The following is a 14501-nucleotide window of genomic DNA, read 5'->3' as shown; positions in this document are numbered from 1 at the left end:
CCCTCACTCCCGCAAGTCACCGCAAATAAATTCCTCCCAATGATCTTGAACTGAGCTTCTTTATGCAGTCCCCAAGCCCTTGACATGGACTTCTCCACCACACTCTTGTTCGGGTGAAAGCTTTCCGATCGCCGACCACATCGCCGACCGAACCTGCTCCTGTTCCGATTCCTTGAAGACGAACCCTCTGGCCTCCTTCTCTGTCAGCACCAAGCCTCCCAGCCGAGCCGTCAAGCCTAGGGACACGGAAGCGTTCCTGCTATGGGAGCCCAGTGGCGTCCTTATCGCTGGTTCAGCCGCCTCCTTTTCCGCCGGCGGTCGCGGCGTGGTCGCCGTACTCTGTGTCTTCGTCCCCGACGCCGCCGCCGTTCCATGAGCAGCCGCTGCACTCCTCGATGCTGCCTCTCCTTCCTTTTTCCTCTCCGCCATGACTTCCTCAACGGAGAGAGGTCTGCACACCGGCTCAAAACACGCTCGGAGACGCCGTCGTCCCCTCCCGTCCCACCGCGATCCACACCACCACCGCTCGCAAAACCCTAACCCTAGCGTTCGAGCCACGCAATCGCCTCAATCGCCGCAATCGCTCGCAAAACATGAAGCTCTCGATTTGAAACTATGAGCACAAACGTTTCGTCCCCAGGAAAAAGCAAAAACCTAGCGGACTCATCTAAAAATAAAACTACCTTGGGGACCAATATGCAAATTGCACTCTTAAAGCTGTATTCTCCCACCTGATGGCCGACGCGATGGCCGCCGCCGCCGGAGAGACTCCGCCGCTGCAGGCGAACTACGTCTTCGGGAGGGCATGGCCGGATCTCAACGAAGGACTCTCCTACACCGATACGTTCCGCGGCGCTGGTCAGCTTCCCCTCCGTCTCCCAGCTCTCTTCCTGTTTTGCTTTTTAACTTCCTCTGGTTTATCCACATGCGAGCAGATGCGGAAACCACCGCCACCTTGACCAATTTCTACTCTGAGAACTACAAGAGCTCGGCGCCATTGCCAGGGTACGTATCTGATGCCCAAGCTCACTTGTTAATCTCCGTGGCTGCCTTCTCCTTTTGTATTTGGTTTCTCTGGACTGAACGCCGTGTTGATTTGATTGTGGTGGTTGCACGCCTCTGCAGGTGGATTCATAGGATTCGCAATGGACAGGTAGCATACGCAGCAACCAGTTGTTAATTAGTCATGCTGTTTTTTTTTTTGTGTGTGTGTGGGTAAATTAATCATGCTGTTTGCAATCAGTCGTTTTTTGTTGTTATGAAGTGCTAGCTGTTAGGTTTATGAATCCTTCATCCTGATGCTTTTTCTCTTTGCCCTTTTGAGCTTCAAATGCATGCATAAGAAAATTTATGTGGTATCCTGTAGCTAATTAGTAGTACGTTTCTGCATTGTAAGTCACGCGTGTTGAAATACAAATGGAGGCAATGAGATTTTTTTGCAGATAACGGTTGATGGCCAAGTTGTCACTGATCCAGATATGATTCTCAGGTATCCTCTTATGCTGTTTGCAGTACACATTTGCAACAAGAGTGTTATCATTCTTATTTTCCTTCATCGTTTCCTTTATGTTAGTAGCTACCTTTCGAAACTAATATGTATTTCATTTGGATCCCCTTTTTCAGGGAGGGTTCTAAGTTGGTATATCATCGCCTCGCATGGAAGGAGCCATTTGCACCACATTTGCTTCAAGTGCTTTATGAAGATGACGACATGGTATGCACTTCATTGATATTCTTGCTAAATTGCGTAAAAACACATTCTATCTAACTGTTGCTCAGTCTAGCTAGCTGGCAAGGTTCAAGTCCCATCTGTTTTTCATCTCTTTTTTTTGTGAGCCACATACTTTTTTCCCATTGTCATGTTTTTCTGTTAGCTATGGTAGTTGCAAATCTTGACTGATTTTCAGCAAGTATGAATCCCCCTTCATTCCTATGTATGGTTATTAAAATTAGTTGTAACACGTAAAGCTATATAATCATAGCCGTAAATCAGCTCAGGAATATTTTTTCAGGTAGCCCTTAATAAGCCTTCCGGTTTGCAAGTTCTGCCAAAAGGACTCTTCCAGCAGCGCACTGTTCTAGCACAACTTCAGTGGAAAGAGTGGAAGATGCCCCCATCAAGCTGCTCTAAGAGAAAAAATGTGCAGTTACATCCTGTACCTGTTCATCGATTAGGAAGGGGCACGTCAGGTTTGTAGCTTTTTGTTTAGTTCATTCTGACCAGTTGAGGCCTAGCAGATGTGAATTTTGTTCCTTGCCTGTGAAACCAGGAATCTAGGAGAAATGCATATTTGCTGTTTCTGGAGCTCTTTTCTTTACCATCCTCTAACAAAGAGCTCTTCTGCAATGAAGCCTCATTTTCCTACTAATTTTTTGCTTATAAAATGTGTCTCACAGAAAAATGATTGTTACCGCTGCATTGCCATATGTAAAAAAGTCTTCACTCTTGCTGATGACCTGCATGGTCCATGTTACTAGGTCTACTGCTTTGTGCCAAGACAAAGCTTGCCAAAGTTCAACTTGCATCTTATTTTGCAGAAGGTGCTGCAAATGCAGAGAAGAAAAGGTGTGCAATCTTCTCTTTTAAATTTGGAAAGAGTATATCAGTATCGTTAGCACACCAGTATTGGTTTAAGTGATTAATTTAATTTATAGGGATGGAACTGAGGTGGGCAAAGAACGGAAAATTTCAAAATTCTATCGAGCATTAGTAACTGGTATACTTGAACACAATGAGGTGCTGTGCTTTCCCATTCACGCCTGTGAATTACACTGTCCTAACAGATATCTTGCTTAAAAAATGTGTACTGGCCATTCTTGCAAACCAATATTTATGGTATGATTTTTTTTTCTTTGCACCTGCAGGATGTGGTTACTCAACCCATAGGATTGGTTCATTACCCTGGAGTTGCAGAGGGACTTTATGTGGCATGTTCCTCAGGTACTACAAGTTTACCGAACCAAGAATGGGCTTACTAAAATCGACAATATAGGTTATATCGAACAAATCTTGCTTGATTTATTAATGCATCTCCAGTGCAGTAAGCGTCTAGCGTAAGAGCCTCGATCTTCTATCCAGGCAATTAGTTTACAGACACTTAGGTAGTAAATTTTGATTTAAGCGTCCATTAACTCCAATGCAAATTTTGCAAGTGCCTATATATCCCTAGAACAACCAAGTTGGCTGCATTTGTTTTACCGGTTTTAGCGGAAGTCTCCAGAGCTCTCAGCTTCTCAGACAATTCTGTTCGCTAATTAAGGGCTCTAAAAAAGAAAAGAAAAATGTTGCTAGTTAAAGCTGCATGCTGAAGGGGAGCCTTGGCGCAGTGGTAAAGCTGCTGCCTTGTGACCATGAGGTCATGGGTTCAAGTCCTGGAAACAGCCTCTTATAGAAATGTAGGGAAAGGCTGCGTACTATAGACCCAAAGTGGTCGGACCCTTCCCTGGACCCTGCGCAAGCGGGAGCTACATGCACCAGGTTGCCCTTTTTTTTTTAAAGCTGCATGCTGGAGATGGCATTTATTAAGGCAGACATGTAGCGCACAAATCTAATATGCCAAGGAGTACCGGTATAGTACCTGTGTCCCGCTAGATGAATACAGTCGAGATCGTAACAAACAAGCTAACAAATCAAATGGAGATCACAGTGTAGTGCTGTTGCCTGGCGAAAAATTCCGCCTGCATGAATAGCTCGGAGTGTCCGTCTCCAGTTCCAGCAGCGATGCCAACGCTTCCAGTTCCAGCAGCGATGCCAACGCTGATACAAGGAATAAGGCTGAAACTGGCAAAATGACCGTGATTAGTGCCTGCTGTTAGCGCTGCATTGGACATGGCCTTATGTGTTTTTATCTTTCATTATTAATTCTCAGGAAAGCCAGCCATGAGCAAAGTGTGTGTTCTTGAGAGACTTGTGCATCAAAATCAAACGCTGGTCCAGGTATGATGGGGTTCTGTGTCCTGCTTTTACATATTCATTTATGTATGCACATGACATCGTTCCCTCAAATTACTGATGTGTATAAGGCTTAGATTATGATTTCTTATACATGTCACTGTTTCTTTTCCTTGACTGGTGCAGGTTGAAATTCATTCAGGACGGCCTCACCAAATCCGAATACACCTTGCATACATTGGACACCCTCTTGTTGGTAAGCCAAAACACTCTTGTTATTGTGATGGGCACGATTTTACTTGAGCTCTTCCTTCCAGGCTTAGCTAAAAGCGTTTTTGCATATCATTAAAAAAAAATCTAAATAAAGGCATGGCAGATCCTATTTTCATTAAATAGATTCCAAAGTTCAGACAGTGCATGATTTTTTTCCAGATGATCCTCTCTATGGTATTGGTGGGCAGCCTAAATTTCATGACCTGGAATCTACTAGTACGGATGTTTGTTTTGCATACGACGGGTAATTCTTTCATCTTTTAGTTGTGCTGCGAAGTACGTCCATGTATGACCCCCCTGTTCTTTTATCTAGTTTAACTAACCTTACCAATTCGTCTTAGAGGTTATGAGAGGCCTTTACAGCCTGTTCCCGGAGACTGTGGGTATCACTTGCATGCTCATTGGCTGGTCCTTTCTCATCCAACCACGAATAAGGTAAAGAGAAATTAATCTTTCTAAATTGGGTAGTGTTCTCCGCCTAACATGCGCAGTAGCTTATGGGCCTTAAGAGCTGTTTTATTGAATGAGGAATGAATTACAAGTAATTTTGTGATTTATTTCTGAATAAGACATGATTGTAGGGTTTTATTTTTCAGTACAACTATGAGTAAATCTTAACAAATGACAAAGAGTATTTTCTTTCCCTAAAAGAATGAAGAAATAGGTTCAATCCTGTATAACTGTATATGCTACTGTTTTGTTAGATTGTTAGACTGAACAAAGCAGGTAGGATATGCTACCAATCATATTACTAAGATGCAAAATGATGTTAAAAGAAGCTTCAATGGTTCCTCTGAGAATCTAAATTCTTATACTAACTATGCGGTGACTGCGTCTGTGGGGGTAAGTGGCCTGATGTGCGGCAGGTGACCGCAGATCTACACGAAGACATGGTCATGGGTGTTGTCGAGTCTCATTTACAAAACGATTCTTCCGTTCTATCAGTGCATGAGGAAGCAAGTTTTTGCATTATTTATAAGAAGGGAAGAAAAAAAAATCCCCATCAATGGAGAGAAACATAGAAAGATCAATACTGCTTATTTTTGTCGATGCAATTATAGTCGTGCAAGAAATATTTCAATGTTTTCAATCTAACATTAGAATTGTAAATATAAACGTAAGTATTGTTGGATAGTTTCTAGTTGTACACTTTAGGTGATCTGGCTGGCAGAACGAACTATGCAATTGAATGTTTGATCATCTATTCATCCTTTCTTTCATAGGAGTGTTGACATGATATTTTTCTTGTTAGTCCCTTTCCTTTTAGGTTCACTGAGCAACAAACGATAATGACTGAACACCATGTGTGTGTTTCCCTTATATTTTTATGGTTGGCTTTGCAGATGCTGAAGATAACCGCCCCTCTGCCGCATATCCTACAAACTCGAGAGGAGCATTGCGATCCGCAAGTTGATACTTGAGCTCATAACTTTCCATTTGAAACTATGTGCATCCAATGAGTTGAGCAATCAGTAAGAGTTCACAGGCCATGTTCTACGAGCCTGTGGAGATGGAGGCTATTGGACGCTAACGTACGCATATGAGGTGTTGAGTGTATCTTACAGAGTGTCAGACTGAGTTTTTGCGTGTGGCGCAGCGTGGGCAATACAGGAAGTGGTATTGATGAGTTTAAATGGTCACTGGACACTAACATTTGTGTTAGATGATACGTAGAACAGAGTAAACTTTTCAGGTCACTGCATCTGAAGATGCATGCACACGGCCAAAGGATGTACTAGCTGCTTTCTGTGTTTGTTTGTGTTGTTTATATGACCGAAACCAATTTTGCACTTATTATGCAAATGTATGCATATTTTGGCTAAGATTATCATCTGCAAGCATGTAGAAACTATATTACCATGAGTTATGTTCATTTCTCCGACAAGTATTTTCGGACGGAGGGAGTACTAGTATTCCGAACCAAGTTTGTTTTTTATTTTGTTTTTTGCGTATGAACCAAGTTTGAATGCGAACAGCCCAGTAGCCCTACATCTGAATCGAGGATCATTCAGATTTGATTCCTGAAACTAGAACAAACATAAATGAATCCATCTCTGTTCTCTGAACATGAATCTTATACGGCGGATTTACCAGTAGCGTACATGGAGAGTGACGGAGTTATGACCGGCCTTTGTGCGGAACGCGTGTTCGCAGCAGCAGAGTTACACGAAACACAGGACACCAGCGCAAGGGACTGCGCGGCGACACCATCTCTCCCTCCCTCTTTCTCTCTCCACCGATGGAAGCCTCGCCGGCGACGCGTCTCCCCGAGGCCGACGCGCTCCCCGATGGCTTCGTCGAGAGCTCTTCCGCCGACCAGGCCCAGCCAGTCTCCTCCACCCCCGCCCCCGCCGCCGCCGATCCCCTGCATCCCGCCCTCGGCCCTGATCACGAGGGCGCTGCCCGCGCCGACGGTGAGGAAACCCTAGGCGCTCCATCCAGCCCCGCCGACGCCGCCGATGCCCTGCGGAGCCTCTCTATGGCCGCCGCCGCTTCGGAGCCGGAGCGTGCCCCCGAGCAGCAGGGGCCCGCCGCGGACATAGGAGGTGATCTCCCCCTCTCTCTCCCACGCACTGGCAGCTTCCTGATCTGATGTCATCTAATTAATCAAACCGTCAGTTACAGTTTAGGGTGAATGAGGCAACTTAAGCGGCTTCGCCCATCGCCATTGAAGTCTGTAATATGTTCGCTCACCTTCGTTTTGATGCTGTTCGCACAGGTGCCAAAGATGCAATGAAGGAGAGCTTTGTGGTAGAGCAATCGGAACCGCTGGCCAACCAAAAGGTTGTCAATGCAGAAATGGATATGGTTTAGATTTCTCTGCCTGCTATATTGGTGTTGGTGGGAAGATAAGTGTGTGCTAAACTGGATTGATTCCATGACTTTGTAGGATAGTGGCGAGCCAAAGCGTAAGGTCGTGAAGCGGAACAGTAAGCTAGAGAAGGACAGGGAGTTGTTGCAACTTGCCCAGAGGTACCATGGAGTGGTAGCGGAGAGGGATGCAGGCAAGTTTCTATTATCCAAAAAATGTGACCTCGATGCTTAGTTCTCCAATGTAATGGATAAATCCATTGGTTACTCTCAGTTAAGGATCCACTGTCAAAAACTCCTCAGCTGTCCTTTGTTTGGAATAAAGTTATCTAATAACCATGTTAATATATAACATGTGGTAATTTGAAAACTTCTGGATTCTTCTCATATGCCATCACAAAGAAGATATTCCGGATTTTTCTTATTTGATATCTTCAAGGCAAATCGACCCAATTCAGTGGCTGGTGAAGTTTTGAACCTTTTTTCTAATATTTGTTGAAAATTTGTGTGTTTCTGCTTGAGCCGTACGAGATGAAATTTTCATATACGGCTCTTAGAGGGGGACTCGGGTTAGTTACCTTCTCAATAAAGTATATGATTGGTTTGAGGAACGTCTTGAGATTCAGGCAATTGCGGATGATATAACTAGTCAATATGTTCCTCCCCATGTCAACATATTTTATTGTTTAGGGGGAATACACTTACTTGTTTTCTAGTACAAGTCGCTACCGGTTTTGCTATGACTTTTTACTACCGACCAACTGTTACAGAGGCTTTTTCCTCGGTTCAATACATAATGACCGAGGCCAACTTTGGTGTAATTTGAAAACTTCTGGATTCTTCTCATTAAACAAAACAAAACCTATGTAACTAAATACTGATTACTCTGTTTTTTTCCCTTTGTATGCACACTCGTAAAATCCTTCCTACCTTAAAATGTACTCCCTCTGTAAAGAAATATAAGAGCGTTTAGAACACTACTTTAGTGATCTAAATGCTCTTATATTTGTTTACGGAGGGAGTATTATTTTGGTCTTGGTCTTTCATCAGAAATTATAGCATGGAACATCTGGTGGACCAGACACATTTAGCAAGAAGAACATAGCGAAATCTCCATTCTGCTTCTTCCATGGACAATTGTCCACTATATAGGAAAGATGCATTATATGATTGTTCCATCACTATATAAATGTATTCATTTATTTGAAATTTGGGTTAGCAATGAACATCCCCCAAACGGAGACAGCTCAATTGTGCATATTCCATTAAAGGATTTAAAATTCATTAGCATTTTTGTTGAAAACATGAAAATCACAGTTAAGTTTCTTTGTAGCTCCTTTAGATGGAAGGATTTTCATCCCCTAGAAAATTTTCCTATAGAGGCACATGGGATCAGAAAACTAAAAAGCTGTGAACACCAAAATTCCTATGGTTTCCATAGGTCATACACCCCAATTCCGTAGAATTCCTAGCCAAGGCTTAGAGATCTAGAATTTTTTCTGTGTCTGGCAATTGTGGGCTATGGCAACGCATCTAATAATCCCTAAAGAAAACTCATGTGTTTTTTTATGGTGCAACCAGATAATCAAATAGTTTCTATTACGTGTTCATGTGTTTTCAATTCATGCAGGATTCAATATGTCATGTCATTTAGTTATTGTGTATTTTTCTGTTCCTGTGTTTACCGTTCATGTGTTCTTTTTTTTCTTTCTGAGAAAACGCAAAAGCTTGCGTTGCATTGATAGAGAGAATAGTCATTACAAGCTCCAAGAAGGACGCACCCGACGTACAATAGCCCAAGCAAGGCCACAACCAATGCACAACACAACGCCCCTAGACGCTAGTCGCCGCTCCCCTCAGGAGCAAAGCCGCAAGCCCAGACACGCCCGCCAGAGCCCACTGCCTAGCCTCCGGCTTGATTGTGCTGAGGAGACGGTCGAGGTTGAACCAAGAATTGTTGAAGATGATTGCGTCATGATGCTTCCAGATGCACCAAACCACAAACTGGATGACTAAGGACGCGCCCTTCCGAGCCGAGGACCCGAGGTAGGAACCCAGAGGCAAGTTTCTTGCCAGTTGCCACCAACCCACAAAGTCCGCCCCCTCGGCTGGGCCAATAGCAATCGACCTGAACCAGGAGAGCACTTGCCAGAGAGGAGGTGGGCCATTGTCTCCTTGGACTCGTCGTATAGCACAAAACTCGATGTGTGCTGCAAACCACGACGCTCAAGACGCTCTGATCTGGTCAAGCGAGCCATAGGTAGAACTTGACGAGCGAGGTCCGATTGCGCCCTCAAAGTGAGCGTCATAGCAACTCTTGGACATGTACCGCGCATCCGCCGTCCAACGCCGCTGGAGGGCGTCCATGTGGGGAGCAAGCTGCACCAGGCGGGCCGACCGACAGATGGCATAGAGCCAGCGCCCCACCCCGCCCCCGATATCCGAGATCCAGCGTCGATGCGATCGGGCATCCCGAAGAGTCAGGGAGACCAGCTGGTGCAGCTTGGGCGCTATCTCCGAGATTGCCTGACCATCAAGCCAGCAGTCCTCCTAGAATAAGGCAGTAGCTCAATCGCCAACCACCATCTTGGTGGATGTGGTGAACACTGCATGTTCATCCCAGGAGAACTAGAGGTCGAGGCCTTTCCAGGGGCGGTTGGGATCAATGGGCATCCTCCAGAGCCAGTGGACCCGGAGACTGATCGCCACCCTCCTCAGGTTCAAATCACCCAGGCCGTCCAGATGAAGGGGCGTACACACCCAATGCCAGTTGACGTGGCAATGGTCGCCATGCCAAGCAAAAGGAACCCCCTGAGGATCTTATCAATCTGCTTCTGGGGCCGCTTGTTCAAGCCAAGAACCACCACCTAGTGCAATGGCATGGTGGCTAGGACCGACCTGACCAAGGTTAGGCGCCCAACCTTCGCCATCATCGATGCCCTCCAAGTAGGGAGGCGATCCGTGATCGTGTCAACCAATGGCTCGAGAGCCACACTTGACAACTTCCGGAGGGCGAGGGGGATCCCGAGGTACTTGGTCAGGAATGGAGCCAGCTGACACTCCATCACCAATGCAGCCTCGAGGCCTCCTCGTCCGAACAACCTATCGTGGACACCAAGCATTTAGCAAAGTTGTTGTGCAACCCTGACGTGTGCCCGCAGAGCGCTAAGCTGCGAACAGCGAGCAACTCCCCCCTATCCGGGTGACTGGAGATGATCACGTTGTTCGCGTAAAGCGAGACGCCGGCAAATGAAGTGCGAGGCGCGTGACTATGGAGCACCACGAACTCCCTGGCCCTGGTCAAAACAACTTGTTGAGGGTGTCAATCACCAACACAAACATGGGGGGTAGCGGGTCACCATGTCGCAACCCCTTGTGGTGCCATATCGGCGGCCTGGCTCACCATTGAGCATTACCGTCGTGCTGCTCGAGGACAGCGGGATGGCAACCCACTCGAGGAAGCGTCCAAGCGAGGCCCAAAGCCAAACCTACGCAGCACCTCGAAGAGCAATGCTCAAGACACCAAGTCGAACGCGTGAGAGATGTATTCAGAAGAGGCCCAAAATTATTTTGACCGCAGTAGAAATCATTGCCTGGAAGTGTATTGGTTAGAAATCATATTTCCATAGAGTGGTAGCAGAGAGGGATGTAGGCAAGTTTGTATTATGTGAAACCATGATCCCGACTACGTGCCTGTTTTTTCAACAGTTAAGGGTTCACTGTCCAAACACTACAGCTTCACTTTTTTTTGGTTGGTATAATGTTCTATAACATACATGTCATTACAACAAAGCAAAATAGATCTAACTCAATACATGATTCCTCTGGGTTTTTACTCATGTATGCACATGGTACTCTTAAAATCCTTCCTACCTACTAAGATGCGCTGTTTGCATTTTGTCTCTTGCAGCCATTGCAGTTAAAGAAAAATTAGAATCTCTTTGTAGAGAATTTCAGCGTCAAAACAAAATGTTAAAGGTATGTTCAGTTAGTTCTGAGATGTGAAACTTGTATTCATTAGTATTTTGCACTTTTGTTCAACTGTGATATATTTTAGGTCTGTGGTTCAGGAAGAGTGCCAAAGGGTGTCAACAGAGGGGCAGAACTTTCGGATGGAGATGTCCGATAAATTCGAGAATGCTATGAAGGTCAATGATACAATACATGACAGTAATCTGAAATAAATATTTATAAATGTCCTTTCTAATTTCATTACCTAAAATACATACTCTATGGGATTGGCTGCCCCCCATGAAAGGGGGATAGCCTGTTTTGCGTTCCTGGCCAGCTTGATCCCTGGCTTTGACTTAGTCATTAAATGGAGTACTTTTTATCCTTTAATTACCATTATATTTATGATATTTTATAGGCTGTCAGTGTCAAGCTTGAGGAGCAGAAAAATGAATGCATTGCTCAGTTTGAAGAGAACAATTCGTAAGACTACTAAGCTTAGGCATGTCTTCAGTTTTAAGAGTTTCAATAATTGAAACAACATCGATTCACAACAAAGTTACATACGTAATGATGGCTGCTATTTTGTAGGCTGAGAAATAAACTCAAAGATCTTGCTGATCAATATAATATCATTCAGCAGAAATATGCTCATCAGGTATGCTTGACCAGTATCTGCAAGGATCCAATACTGCCACAAGTCCACAACAATGATTTATGTGTTGTTTATTGTACTTTCTATGAACTTTTGTTTCTCGTTGGCTCATCACATATGCAGCTGAAAGAAAAGACGCTGGAACTTGAGCTTGCTGATCTGAAAATTCAACAGCATCAAGCGAAAGCAGCTCAAGAACATGCCCAAATGGTATTGTATGCTGAGCAAGTTTCTCAACTTGTCACTACTGAGAAGAACCTGCGGGTGCAGCTAGCTGCTGATGGTGAAAAATTTCAGCAGTTTCAGGTACTTTTGCAAAGAAAATCCTACTCTTAATTCTTAATTCTATCGCTTCAGTTTATCTTAATGGTGGATTTCCCCTCCCCCAGTAGATGAGCACATAAACAGCATTCCAGCTTATCCATTTTAATGGGGATTATAGGTGTAAATGTTGTGTTCCATTATATCATTTCAGGATGCCCTGTCAAAAAGCAATGAAGTGTTCGAAACTTACAAGAAGGAGATGGAACAGGTTTTTACCTATCTCACTTCACACTCATCGCTGTATCTGCTATTCTGCTTTGAACCTTTGTTCTTATTAATTGCTCTACCTACATAACTTTTTTTTTTTTTGTTATCTCCACATTAGATGGTGAAGGCGATAAAAGACTTTAGGAAGCAAAATGAAGCCCTGAAGAACAAGTGTGAGAATTCAGATATTGCTCTTGTGAAGTTCATTGAGGAGGTAATGCATACATTATACAAACTAGTCAGGATGTTCGAAAACAAGCGCACCTACCTGATCTTATTTGTTTGAAGCTAATAGCCACATGCTTTGATAGCTCATATTAATCTCCTTTAATACCATACCCGTGTGTGGTATCACCTTATTTAATTTTTATGGTTACGCAGTTTCATCTACCTTAGCTTGCATACTAGGAGAATTTTGTGCAAGTTGGCACGCATGTTGCTAACTTAGAACCTATTTTTGGTCACGCGTGCAGCGTGAGGTGGTGAAGAAGCAACTAGACAAATATAAGAATCAAAAGGACAAACTCGAGTCCCTGTGCCGGTCGCTACAGGCAGAAAGGAAACAAAGCCCATCTGTCAGTATTCCTAATGATGCCTCTAACCAAGAAGGTGTTACAAGTCAGAAACAAAGCCCATCTGTCAGTATTCCTGATGACGCCTCTAACCAAGAAGATGTTACAAGTCAGCAGCCAGAGGTATAGCGTTTTGGTGCTTCATGGTGCATGCCCTTGGTACTGCTGCTCTCTATGGTATAACTCGGCGAGATTTTCTGAATCCTGGCAAACGGATATATGCGATACTTTTACCCTGCTTTGCTTGTGATTCTCTGGGAGCTGTGGTATGTGTATATCACACACCCAACCGAAACTATTTGCCTAAATATCTCATCGTTTGAGCAATTTTAGAGTGGCTTTGGTTTCTCGGTGCAAAAAGCTGTTGAGTTAGAGTTTGTAACCAGACCAGCGTTACAATTTGTTCCTTTTTCGTGTGTTTGGATGGTAGAACATCAGTCTTTTAGAAACAAATCGAATGTGTGCACTGGCAAACTGATCAACATTCTGTGTTAAGCAAGTTTTATACTTATATTAGCGAGGAGTGTTCTGTCACTGTGTTAAGTCAGTTTTATACTTAGTACTCCCTCCGATCCATAATAAGTGTGGCAGCCTTACTAAGATTGGATCGGGGGAGTACTTCATATGGAAGAAATCAAACAATATATACTCCTGGTCTCCGGGGAGATAAAAAAAGAAGGTAAATGGGAGCGGTCTTTTTCCTTTTTTGCCACGGCTTCTACAATTGTTGTTTCACGCTGAAATTTCGCAAGCGCTGAAAACTTTTGTCAATGTTTGTCACTAAAAAAAAAATCAGAATTTTTAATTTTGTTCTCAATATTTTTTTGATTTTATTGTTCACCTAAGCTCGGGACTAGAAGAGTACTTTCGAGGTAAATGTTTTTACATTATTTTGCTCGAAAAGCCAAACACATTCAACTTGTACAGGAAAACTAGCTAACTACCTGTTCGTTCGTACAGATAAAACAAATTAGACCATCTCAAGTCGCAAGTGACGCTTTGTTCGCGAGATCGCCCCTCTTCTCTACGCATGCATTCCCAAAAGGTGTAGAAAGGCCAGGACGGTCGCCGAGGGCTTGCCGGGACACCTATGGGCGCGAGACATTCATGGCGAATCGGCTAGTACCTCCTACTGTGGCGCCTGATCGAGGCCATGGCGCTCTCCGACGTGCCCGACAGGCTTGTGTGGAAGTGGAATGCGTTTGTTACTTACATTGCCAAATCTGCCTACATGGCTTCCTTTCACGATTCGATCACCTGCAGCACCTAGAAGCCCCAAAAGTGAAATTCTTTCGCGGGCTCGTTAGCTTGGATCGATGCTGGACGGCAGACCGCCTCGCTCGGAGCCTGAGATGATGCGCCATATTCTTCTCGCGGGCTCGTTAGCTTGGATTGATGCTGGACGGCAGACCGCCTCGCTCGGAGCCTGAGATGATGCGCCATATTCTTCTCAGTTGCCCCTTTTCGCGCCACGTCTGGTTTGAGATCCTCTCCTGAATGCGCATGACCTGCAGACTTCTGGACAATGAAATCGCCCTTCTGGACTGGTGGCACGGCGGCAGACAAGTCACGCCCAAGCCGATACGTAAAGGGCTGGCATCCACGACGCTCCTCACGTCCTTGGAAGCACAGAAACGACTGCATCTTGAACGATGCGCACCCTTCAGTTCACGCTCTAGTTCATCGGGGAGGGGGCCGATTCTCCCGGAATCGACCAAAATAACTGGCCCATAAATATCGGGAGGGGAGGAATTGCGTATGTTAACAGACCGCCCATTGGTGATGATTACAGTGTACACCACACCCATTGCCCATG

General features: G+C 44.7%; 2 protein-coding genes across 2 annotated transcripts; both read left to right on the top strand.

Moving 5' to 3' along the window:
* Positions 1-662: 662 nt before the first annotated feature.
* On the top strand, positions 663-6000 carry LOC123092486 (RNA pseudouridine synthase 5). Its single transcript, XM_044514273.1, has 14 exons — positions 663-858; positions 936-1005; positions 1126-1153; positions 1443-1489; positions 1624-1714; positions 2013-2190; positions 2479-2566; positions 2656-2737; positions 2866-2941; positions 3870-3937; positions 4079-4148; positions 4325-4409; positions 4507-4600; positions 5509-6000. Exons 1-14 carry the CDS (start codon positions 735-737, stop codon positions 5584-5586), a joined length of 1179 nt encoding a protein of 392 aa, XP_044370208.1. The 5' UTR covers positions 663-734; the 3' UTR covers positions 5587-6000.
* A 303-nt stretch (positions 6001-6303) lies between these two features.
* LOC123092485 (alpha-taxilin) lies at positions 6304-13219 on the top strand. Its single transcript, XM_044514272.1, has 11 exons — positions 6304-6711; positions 6885-6949; positions 7056-7170; positions 10887-10954; positions 11047-11124; positions 11346-11410; positions 11519-11585; positions 11706-11888; positions 12058-12114; positions 12232-12327; positions 12587-13219. Exons 1-11 carry the CDS (start codon positions 6405-6407, stop codon positions 12812-12814), a joined length of 1329 nt encoding a protein of 442 aa, XP_044370207.1. The 5' UTR covers positions 6304-6404; the 3' UTR covers positions 12815-13219.
* The last annotated feature ends 1282 nt before the right edge of the window (positions 13220-14501 follow it).

The sequence above is a fragment of the Triticum aestivum genome, chromosome 4B (assembly GCF_018294505.1).
Source record: "Triticum aestivum cultivar Chinese Spring chromosome 4B, IWGSC CS RefSeq v2.1, whole genome shotgun sequence".
Lineage (NCBI taxonomy): Eukaryota > Viridiplantae > Streptophyta > Magnoliopsida > Poales > Poaceae > Triticum > Triticum aestivum.
The sequence above is the reverse complement of the archived record's forward strand: the minus strand, read 5'-3'. Positions and strand labels throughout refer to the sequence as shown.